This window comes from Helianthus annuus, chromosome 8 (genome assembly GCF_002127325.2).
Source record: "Helianthus annuus cultivar XRQ/B chromosome 8, HanXRQr2.0-SUNRISE, whole genome shotgun sequence".
Lineage (NCBI taxonomy): Eukaryota > Viridiplantae > Streptophyta > Magnoliopsida > Asterales > Asteraceae > Helianthus > Helianthus annuus.
In genome coordinates, this window is record NC_035440.2 from 116,124,694 (window position 1) to 116,136,768 (window position 12,075).

Sequence of the window (12,075 nt, forward strand, 5' to 3'; positions counted from 1 at the left end):
TCCCCACGAAATAAGCAAGTTTTGAAATTTAGGTTTATATCTCGTCACAATCTACTTAAATGTGCAAAAACCTACTGGCATATCCACAGTGAGATTGTTTATCACATTTTTTACTTTCCATTTCTTTAGCATGTTGTGACAGTCCACTGATATACTATCATTTCCTTTTTTTCTCAACAAAACTCATTTTTGTTTTTATCATGTTTTTGACTTTTTCAAATTTTCAAATGTTTTTGGATTTTCTGAAATTTTTACTCCCCCTAAAATGCAAACACGTTTTAAAAATTTGAAAACAAACTGTACAGAAAAATGACAACTGATATCGAATCGCCTCAATTCGCCATTCACTTGGCATAAACAATCAGAACTCCCCTTTCAACAAACCATATTCTCATTATGATTTCAAAACACTTAAGTTTGTGTTAATCAAAATGATTTTTCCGGAAAATAAGTTTGTTTTCCAGCCATTTGTAGGTTCGGGTTCATCATCTTGTTCATTCAACCACTTGTATGAAGATTACATCAAGTTCAAATTAATGACCTTGAGGAATCACTAATAATATCAAAAACACTGTTTCACTTGTAAGAAACATCACATGTTACCAAGTATAGGAATAAAACATCTACACTATATCAATTTACCAATCAAGATGCCGATTCCTGCTTCACACTTACCAACCTGGAAGCTCCGGCATAGTCCAACACCTGTAAAAATCTATCAATATTAAAAATCACTCACGCAATCAAAAAATTCAAAATTTTAAAGAATGATGCCGATTCCTGATCCACGATTACAAACTTGGGATCTCCGGCAAGTCTGGTTTTTTTAATGAGAGAAAATGTCCACCCAAGCTTGACCAGCCTTGGGTGACACCAACTCAACTGTAGTTGGGGTGTAAGTTGCTTTCTTTGTGGCATAAAAGTCCTTTACCCCTTTAACTTTCCCATCGATCATCTTTCCAAAAATTTTCTTCACATTTCCGTTAAAGGTTTTCTCAACATCAAATTCATTCTTCACAAAATAAAATTGATTCGAGATCTCAACTTTCCCAATTTTTCTTTTAAAATTTTCAGTCCTTAATGGTGGAAAGTTCTCATCATCCATTTGAGGAACTGAGTTTTCACTCTTTTTAACAACCTGTGGCTCTTCTGATTTTGTGGAATCAGATTCATCGGGCCAGATTTTACCTCAGATTTCTTAACAACCCATTTTTGGTTGTCAAGCTTCGCACTTCTCCTGTAAAACCTCTTTGAACATTCACCAACTTCATAAATTGAATTTTTGAACACTTTAAATTTCTCAGTTGGTGGTTCAGTGTTATCAACAACCACTTCTTTCAGTTTTCCAGAAACTCCCTATTTTGTGTTAGTTGCTTTAGGACAGTTCCATGCAATGTGACCAATTTCATTACATCTAAAACAGGTCCTGGTGTCTTTTCTCTGAAGAGCTTCATTTTTCTTCTTTTCAGCAAGAAATTCTTGATTTGTTTGTCTCCAGAATGAGCTCTTCTTTTCCTCTTCAGCAGACGGTCCTGAAACAAATTTTGTATTCTTAGAAATTTTCTCATTTTTATAGTTTTCTGATGTAATAAAACCGAGATCTTTTTTTTTAAATTACCATTATGGTTTGATTTCTTTCGAAATTCCGAACCATAATTGCAACCCATTTTCTTGTTTATCCTTTGTTGAACCCTTGAGGTGTATTTTTTAGGTTTTTCATAAAGATTTAAATCTTTTATTTCAGAAATATTAATTTCTGTTAATTTGAAAACCTTTTTGATGAATTTAGTTCTAACACTTCTTATTGGAAACTCTTTATCAAAATATAATTTTTCAGAATCATTCAAAGTATATGCAACTTTAAATGTTTCATCATTCAAATTAGATTTTGACAACAAAAATTCTTTACTATAAAATCGTTTTCCCGACGATTTTGAACTCTTGACAGACGAACTCGAACTCCTGACTGACAAACACAAACTTTCGGACTCGGACTTTGACTCTGATTCCTCATCCTTATCCAACACCTGATCGACCATTCTTTTTATTAAATCGGACTCATGATCTGTGTCGGACGCTGTGAATGTGATGTCAATGTTATCTGGTAATACATCGTTTAGCTCGGACTCTAACTTTATATTGACCGCCTTTTTTACTTGTTCCTCATTTGGTTTTCTAGGCGAATACTCTTCCCATATCGGAGGCGGACACTTGTTATAACAAACACTCTGTTTCTTACCAGTATCCTTTTTCTTCTTTATCTTCTTTTCTTCATCTTTAAATGCTTCAAAACCTCCAACAGTTGGATAAATTCTGTCAATTAAGTAATCAGAACTTGTATAACTTCTCAGTAATCGTCTGATTCTTTCATTTTCAACTTTTTCACCATCCAACTCTTGCTTCCATTTCGCACATTCTTCGATGTAAAAGTTTATCTCTTTCTGCTTTGACATCATTGTTGCATTCATCATCTTCAAAGCGTCTTATCTTTCAGAATTAGTTTTCTGCAAACTATTCACCGTTCTGTTTAATACATCATATGACTCTTTCAAATTCTTGATATCAAACAACAACTTTTTTTTCAGCTTTTCTGATTCACTAAACCTCTCGTCTTTTTCTTCACATTGTTTGCAAGATTCTGAACATGTAAGACAAGGTTTTGTGACTTCAACTATCTTTTCAATCTCCACAATCTTCTCAATTACCTTTTCTACTTCAACTATCTTCTCAACAATCTTAATTTCTTTCCTGTCTTTTGCAACTTTTCTCTCTTTGAGTTTCTTCAGTTTATCTGCAAAATAAAATTCAAAACTGTCAGAAGATAAATGAGTTTTTCCAACATTTATCTGTTCAATTTCTTCATCATCATCACTGCTTTCTGTTGAACTATCTTCCGAAGAAACAGATTTTTCATCTTCATCATATAACACAGCCATCCATTCCTTCATCAACTCTGGCTTTTGAACAATCTGAGCAATAAAAGCTTTAACATTTGGATCAGCTGGAATGTACTTGTCCCAGCTAAAACCTTCAGCCACTTTCTTATCATCTTGATCAATAATGCCATAATAAGCCTTCTTATTTGCATCTTCGATCATTTTTCCATGTGCAGTTTGTGAATCCTTCTGTTGATGCGGTTGATGAGTGATTTGCTGATATATAGCCTTCCGATAGTAATCATCTTTTCCAAAAGGATTCTTTGCTCCACTAGTCTCTTGATTTTTGCACTCTCTTTTGAAATGACCTTTTTTCCTGCATTTAAAACAAGTAACTTTAGATTTATCAAAACCTAAAGATGAAAGATGAGCATCCAAAAAATCATTTCGTCCTGTAATCATTTTGAACTTTTCAGCTCTTCTCAGGACACTAGCTAAAGCCCATTTATATCCATAAGTTCCAATTCTTCTGCATCGATCTGGTCATAATCTTCTTTGTTAGCATCGGATTACCAATTTTTCCGGCAATCAACCCTTCATAAGATTTCAAAGCAGTAACCAGTAATCCCATATAACTCTTTACAACTTCTTCAGAAAAATTTTGTCCATTTTGAAGATGTAATGCCACATTGCACTGAATCATATGCCCATTACCAACATTCGCACTTTGAACACTTGGAGGATTAACATTTGAAAATCCACTAGTGTTAACTGAACTTTGATTGCCTGTTCCAGATTGATTTCATGCACTAAATGCGGTTTGAATCTTTGGACTTGCTTCAGCAGTTTGAATATTTCCTTTGTAATACAATTTGATATCTTGTTGATTGCTTGAACTGTTCATTCTTGCAATCTTTTGCTGTTCAAGATCTTGTGCCTCCAGCTTTTCAATAAATTTTCCGATTGACAATCTGCTAAACTCTCCAGAATTCTTCAGAATCATCAGATAAGTACCCCATTCTTTCTGTGGTAAAGCGTCAGCTAGCTTTTCAACCCATTCTGCCGGAGTTTTAGTGATTTTCAACTGAGACATGGTATGCACAAGATGACAGTATCTCTCAATGAGAGTCTTTGTAGTCTCCCCTGGCATACTTTTAAATAATTCAAACTCCTTTTTCATCAAAGATGCTTTACTCTTGAGCATTTCTGTAACACCCCAACCCGGGGCAGGTCGGAGCGTCACTATTACGAATATCATAACCAAAACACATCCATTTAATATAAGATAGGATTCAAGGGGACATACACGTCTAAAAAAAACCCTAAGTCTTAAGTTCATTTAAAAGTACATGATTTAACAAAATGAAGAGTCTTTAAATACTCTTGAACATCCATTAATCTCTCATTACTGATTCCCCATTATCCCTGATTACCTGTAAACAAGACAAGAAAAACACAGAAAAGAAAACTACGGCTGAGCCAAAGAATTGCTCAGTAACGGAAAGAACAATAGTACAAGTAAGGATGGACGAAAAGAAGAAACACGAAACGATATTGAAATAACAAATCAATACGGGTACAGAAATTAAACTGAAGTAGATGTTGAACCAAAATAGAAATATGCGTCTAAAGTATAATTGGCACAGTAGCGGACGGATCATATCATATCACAAACGTATCACACGCATATACTAATTAGGTGACCTTGAATGTCACAACAATAAGTCATGTAATAACGAAGCATCCAGAGCCAAAAACAGACTGGTACACAGCTAGCTAGTCCATGTACCTATGAGATGGTGAGTGTGGCGTTCACCCATTATTCCATCTCCACACAACAAACTCAAACTCGGAACTAAGATCGATCTATACGCCTCTAGGGGCCAAGGTGCTACACGAGCACAAACTAGAGACGCCGTGAACTTTTATTACGCACTGTCACGATAAGTGCCATGCCGTTGACGCCCAAACGGCACGCCAGACGCTCGGGTGACAGAGTACAAAACTAGGCCATGTAAATAGTTTACAACCAACTGAAAATAATATTAATAGGAACATGCGACCATGAGTACAAGTCTGAGGTATGGCATGTTACATCACACTAATAATCATACACAATTCCATTACTGATTCAGGTAACGCATCACATATCAAACGGTTAACAGGAACACACGAAAATCCGTACTGCAAAGTGACGGACATGATAAAAAATACTATGATGTCAGAATTAGGAATCCGTACCTTAGTTTAGCAAGCAAAGCAAAAATCCACAATTCGGGTCGTGCTCAAAACTTACATGAACCTAAATCCCGTATTAACGAGATTAGTATTATATAATTTATTTAAATAGAGAGGTCTTTCGTTGGACTTTCCGGCGACCGCGAACTAACTTACTCGAAATAAATTATCAAGGTGCACACCTTTGGTTAACACTAAAAAAAATTATAAGTTAATACCGTAGAATAATAAAAGTTTTATTTATTAAAAACATGATTAATATCTCAATTGTTAATTAGCTGTTTGTATTAAAACTAAAAGAAACTGTTTCGTATGTATATATCATACTTCATGCACACATAATATATAATATATATTCATGACACACAAACACACCTTCACACAACATACCCACATCACAATGAGATGCATTCTCACATACCTCATGTGCAGACATACAAAACACAAATCAAACACTCACACAAATAACACACTTCCACAGAGTACATGCAAGACACAATCAAACACACCTTCATAACAAACACATATATATATTTAAGAACATGATCTAAAATAGTAATTAGCTCCTACAAACTTACAAGTATAATTTAATAAAGTCCTTAAATAAAATAATATACAAAGATATGAATTTCTTTTTTTTTCAATAATAATGTTTTTCAAAAAAAAAAAACTAAATCGTAAACACTAGGTCCTTTTAAAACAAAATATTAAATTCTAAGATTTGTTACATTTATTAAAATCAATTTAAATAATTAGATTTTATTAAAATAAGCTAAGTATAACATTCACTATCAACTAAACGAAATGGATAATAAATAGTAAAAATAAACTAAAGATGATTAATTTGGTTACATACAACATCATTCATTTTGACTTAAATTTTCAGGCAGATGCAGTACACTCACGCAAATATACAACACACACATGTCTTTGCACACCCTCATGCACTTGCACACCACTTTTAAGAACAAACACAATCACACAACCCACTCACGCACACATGCTTCTGTATCACATAAACGCACACACACAACACACTCACCCGTACACACACAATCACACACGGCTCATGACAATCTCTCGGATCGCTTACCACACACAAGGTACACATTTTTCAATTATGCGTGTCGCCGGAAAATCAACCGAGTTCAATCGAATCGAAATGAAACAAGGTGTTGGAGTTTATACCTTGATAGTTTGGAAAGAAACCGACCCGCCGCGGTGGAAAACAGTAACTGAATGGTGCGGTGGTGACGAGTTGCTCGCGACGGTGACGTGTGGCGGAAACGAAAGGGGTGGCCGCAAAGTGGGGTTCTTGTGGCGATTCAAGTGGAGATGGTGGTAGTTTATGGTGTGATTCAAGGTTATGTGTATGTATGCGCTTAAAATTTAAAGTTAATATTGTAATCAATTTATGAATGGTTTGAATGTCTTGGATGGTCGAACAAGAAACAAGGAAGGGTTATGCTATAAATGTGCAGAGGAGGAAAGATGATGAAAGTATGGGCTTGTACAAATGTTATGGATATAACTATTCCCTAGTCATCTATCCATACTTCCATAAATAATGATATATAAATTACATAATATATAATATATTTACTTTTAGATTATAAACCATATTATATGTATACCCACACTTACGTATGTGTATGCATTTACACACATACTAACTTGGTTTATAAAGTCAAAATAAATCAAATTAACAATGTCTTAAATTTCTAATTTATAATTTATAAACTGAATAAAATTGTTAATCGTTATAAGGGTTATGAAAATTTCGAGTGTTACAATTCTTCCCCTCTAAAAAAAATTCGTCCTCGAAATTGCAAGGTGCGGATAACAAATACGGACATAATTCGGATCCCTTATAAGCATAAGCGAAACATTACACATTAGTGGAAATACTGAGTTACAATAAGGGCAGGTAAACCGAGACTAAAACAATTCCAAGGTCGTACAAGATCACAACACATTAAAGTTTAGGATACTAAGACGAAAACAAATTTGGATAATGAGAACGGATCGTGTCTTCTAATTCCCATGTAGCTTCACGTTCAGAATGGTTCTTCCAAAGGACTTTAACAAAAGGAATAGTCTTCCTACGCATAATTCGTTCTTGGCGGTCAATAATAGCTTCGGGCTCCTCCTCAAGAGATAAGTCCTCATGAATAAGATGATAAGGATAATTCACAACGTGTAACGGATGATAGTTATATCCCCTAAGGAGGGATATATGAAAGACATTATGCACGTGCGATAGTTGAGGTGGCAATGCCAAACGGTAAGAAACTTCACCAACTCTTTCAAGAATCTCGAATGGACCGATGAATCTAGGGCTAAGCTTTCCCTTGATTCCAAAATGACGAACACCTTTGCAAGGCGAAACTCGTAAGAAAGCATGCTCACCAACATTAAATTCCAAAGCTCGGCGATGTCGGTCTGCATAGCTTTTCTGTCGACTCTGCGCTTCCTTCAACTTTTCCCTAGCGATAGCAACTTTCTCACTGGTAATTTGCACTAGTTCGGGTCCTTCAATGATTTTCTCACCAACTTCCTCCCAACAGATAGGTGCTCTACACTTTCGTCCGTAAAGAAGTTCGAACGGTGCCATACCAATGCTAGCTTGCCAACTATTATTGTAGGTAAACTCGACAAGACAAAGATATTCATCCCAATTTCCTGTCCACTCCAGAGCACAAGCTCGAAGCATATCCTCGAGTGTCTGAATAGTACGCTCTGACTGACCGTCTGTCTGAGGATGAAATGCCGTGCTGAATCTCAATTTGGTGCCCCAAGCAGCTTGAAATCCCTTCCAAAACCGTGAAGTGAACCGCGGGTCTCGATCAGACACGATAGAGACTGGGGTACCATGAAGTCTAATGATTTCTTGAGTAAAGACTTCAGATAATCTACTGACTGAGAATCCCTGCTGAATCGGGAGAAAGTGAGCTGACTTTGACAAACGGTCGACTACAACCCAGATAGCATCATTCTTTTTGAACGTCCTTGGTAGACCAGTTACAAAATCCATTGAAACGTCATCCCACTTCCATATCGGAATATCTAGTGGTTTAAGCAAACCTCCGGCTCTCTGATGTTCTGCCTTCACTTGTTGACAAGTAAGACATCTGCTAACATATCTGGCTATATCTTCTTTCATAGCATTCCACCAAAAGTGCTGACGAAGATCTCGATACATCTTTGTAGATCCGGGGTGGATAGAGAATGGTGAACTATGAGCTTCAGCTAACAATGATTCACGTAGGGTGGAATCATTAGGAACACATAACCGTTTTCCACACCAAACTACTCCATTTTCGTCAATGCGAAATTCTGACTGTTTACCAACCTCCAAATTCTGTATAATAGCCCAAAGTTCTCCGTCATCTTGTTGAGCACTCTTGATGCGCGATATTAAGTCGGGCTCAATCTGAAATCTGGCTAGATAACCGTCAGCGTCACCAAGATGGATACCAATACCTAGCTTTTCAAGATCAGTTAGAATATGAGGTTGCAATCGAAGAGATGAAATTGTCCCAAAGTTCTTTCGGCTAAGAGCATCGGCCACAACATTGGCCTTTCCCGGATGATACTGGATATTGGCATCATAATCTTTTAAAAGCTCTAACCAACGTCGTTGTCTCATGTTTAACTCCTTTTGTGTAAAGATGTACTTCAAGCTCTTGTGATCAGTGAAAATATCACAAGTCTCTCCGTACAAATAATGTCGCCAAATCTTTAGAGCAAAGATAACGGCGGCAAGCTCGAGGTCATGCGTCGGATAATTAACCTCATACGGCTTCAACTGGCGTGAGGCATAAGCAATGACCTTATTGTGTTGCATCAAAACACATCCGAGTCCCTTCTTCGAAGCATCACTATAAATTTGATATCCACCTGTACCTGATGGGAGTGTGAGAATCGGGGCAGACACTAACCTTTTTTTCAACTCCTGAAAACTTTTCTCTCTATCATCATTCCAAGCGTACTTAACCCCTTTTCTCAGAAGTTGGGTTAGAGGTAAGGCGATGGTTGAAAATCCTTCGACAAATCTTCGATAATATCCAGCGAGGCCAAGAAAACTGCGAACCTCGGTGGCTGAGGTAGGTGTAGGCCATTTAGTGATTGCTTCCACCTTAGCAGGATCCATTAAAATACCTTCAGCGGAAACCACATGACCAAGGAAAGCTACTCGGTCTAACCAGAACTCGCACTTCGAAAATTTTGCATAAAGCTTCTTCTGTTGCAAAATTTCAAGTACGGTACGAAGATGGTACTCATGTTCTTCCTTGCTCTTAGAATAGACCAAAATATCGTCGATGAAGACTATGACGAATTTATCGAGAAACTCGTGAAATACTCGATTCATTAGGTCCATGAAAACAGCTGGAGCATTGGTTAACCCGAATGGCATAACCAAAAACTCATAATGACCATACCGAGTGCGGAAAGCTGATTTAGGAATGTCTGAATCTTTGATCTTCAGCTGGTGATACCCAGACCTTAGATCGATCTTAGAAAAACATTTAGCACCCTGAAGTTGATCAAACAGATCATCGATGCGAGGTAGCGGATATCGATTCCGAATGGTGATTTTGTTCAACTCTCGATAGTCAATACAAAGTCTCATAGAACCATCCTTCTTTTTCACGAACAAGACCGGTGCGCCCCAAGGCGAGACACTAGGTCTAATAAAACCAAGTTCCAACAACTCTTGCAACTGCTCTTTGAGCTCCTTGAGCTCCAGAGGCGCCATGCGGTACGGTGCTTTAGAAATCGGCTCGGCACCAGGAATCAGGTCAATAGTGAACTCCACTTCGCGATCTGGTGGGAGTCCAGGCAGCTTTTCAGGAAATACATCCGAAAACTCACGGACAATTGGATAATCGGAGATGTTGGTCTCATTCGACGACGTAGCTTTTATCGAAGCAAAGAATGCTACACACCCGTGTGAAAGAAACCTTTGGGCCTTAAATGCAGAAATTATTTTCAATGGCTTACGAGGTTGAGTCCCTTGATAAATGAATTCAGGACGCTGAGGATTTCCAAAAACAATGCGGCGAGTCTGACATTCAATCGAGACATTATGCCGAGAGAGCCAGTCCATGCCAAGAATAACATCGAAGTCATTCATCTGAATGGGATACAAATTTGCGGGACGAATAATGGACGCGATTTGGATCGGACAATCTCGATAAACATGAGAGATGATAGTAGAATTTCTTAAGGGAGTAGATATCACTAAAGGGTATTCTAAAGTAGTAGGCATAGTCATCAAGTGCTTAGCAATTAAGAGAGATACCACAAAATGTGTCGCACCAGTATCAAACAAGGCATAAATTTCACGTTCACCAATGCGTAAATAACCGGAAACCGTACCTGGGGCATTTGCTGCGTCATCAGCTGTCAACGCGAACACACGTCCTCCCACAGCAGGTCTAGCATTACCCCCGGTATTGGCTTTAGGGGCAAGCTGAGGGCAAGCTTTAATCATGTGTCCTGCATCTCCACATTTGAAACAAAGGCCTTCAGCTCGGCGACAAATACCTTTGTGAGGTTTCCCGCAAGTGGCACAAGGAGGATCACGGTTCGGTTGTGGGTTTTGTTGTGCTCTAATGAGGGCCTGATTCTGTTGTGCTTGGTTTTGTGCAGGCTTATGATTTTGATTTCGATTTCCCCCATTTCGTGATTGATTGTTGAAATTCTTATCAGAACGATGTTTACGGTCTCGGGGTGCTAAGGACTGATCGTTTCCAGCGCGAAAAGAAGAGTGATCCTGATTATTTTCCCTTGGGCGTTTGCGGTTATCATCAAACGCCTTCTGACGATGCTTCTTATCGTTATCCAAGTTCTTAACCGCGTCAACAATCTCATTAATGTCATTAAAACGAAGATTCAGGATAAACTTCCTATCCCGGTCACATATAGCCCACTTGAAAGTGTTTGTCTGCTGCTCTATCGTGCCAGCGGCGGGGCCTAGAAAACTAACCAAGCGACGGAAACGGTTCTTAAATTCCATGATAGGCTCATCATTTCTCTGCATGATGGATGAATATTCTCTCAGGTATTCACTACGATCAGCATCAGTGAAATACTGCTGATAAAATAATGAGCGAAACTCATCCCATGAGAGTGTAGCTGCGTAATTATCTCCTCCATGAGAACTTTTCAAAATCTTCCACCACCTATGAGCATCGTCCTCCAATTTGTAAGTAGCAAGCCTGACTTTGAACACATCATCAACGCCCAACACTTCAAACAATTTCTCGATATGAGCGATCCAGTTTTCCGCCTCAACTGGTGTAGTAGCAGTACTAAATGATTTTGGCTTTTGTTTTTGGAAGTGTGCAAGCCATTGATGGATGCTAACAGGAGGGTTAACATTATTTCCGAGAGGTGGCCTGTCGTGGTTACCTCCTGGTGGTGGTCCGTTATGGTCACCTCCTGGTGGTGGTCCGTTGTGGTTACCTCCTGGTGGTGGTCCATTATGGTTACCTCCATGATTCATTTGTTGTAACTGCTGTAATAAGTTAGGAACTAAACCCGCAATAGCTGTATTGACGGCGTTAGCAACAAGAGCCTCAAGAGGAGTGTCGTCTGAGGTGTTAGCCCCACTACGACGAGTGTTCACACGTCTTTTAGGAGCCATCTGAAAAGAAGACCTTCGGATGAGCATTGAGATTTTACATTAAGCGGAAAAATGGCAAAGAGGAATCCTAACCCGATGTCTACCCATTACCTCACGTGTTTTGTTATTAAGGTTCAAGTTTTCTACAGGAAGGAGCCTTGGCTCTAATACCATAACTGTAACACCCCAACCCGGGGCAGGTCGGAGCGTCACTATTACGAATATCATAACCAAAACACATCCATTTAATATAAGATAGGATTCAAGGGGACATACACGTCTAAAAAAAACCCTAAGTCTTAAGTTCATTTAAAAGTACATGATTTAACA

The 12,075-nt window shown here is 38.1% G+C and overlaps 1 protein-coding gene across 1 annotated transcript; it reads right to left on the minus strand.

The window, feature by feature from the left end:
- Positions 1–7,104: 7,104 nt before the first annotated feature.
- On the minus strand, positions 7,105–11,766 carry LOC110883450. The gene is made up of 2 exons (XM_035976122.1): positions 9,799–11,766; positions 7,105–9,603 (listed from the first exon to the last, which is right to left on the minus strand). The coding sequence occupies exons 1-2, from the start codon at positions 11,764–11,766 to the stop codon at positions 7,105–7,107; spliced, it is 4,467 nt and encodes a 1,488-aa protein (XP_035832015.1).
- Between the last annotated feature and the right edge of the window lie 309 nt (positions 11,767–12,075).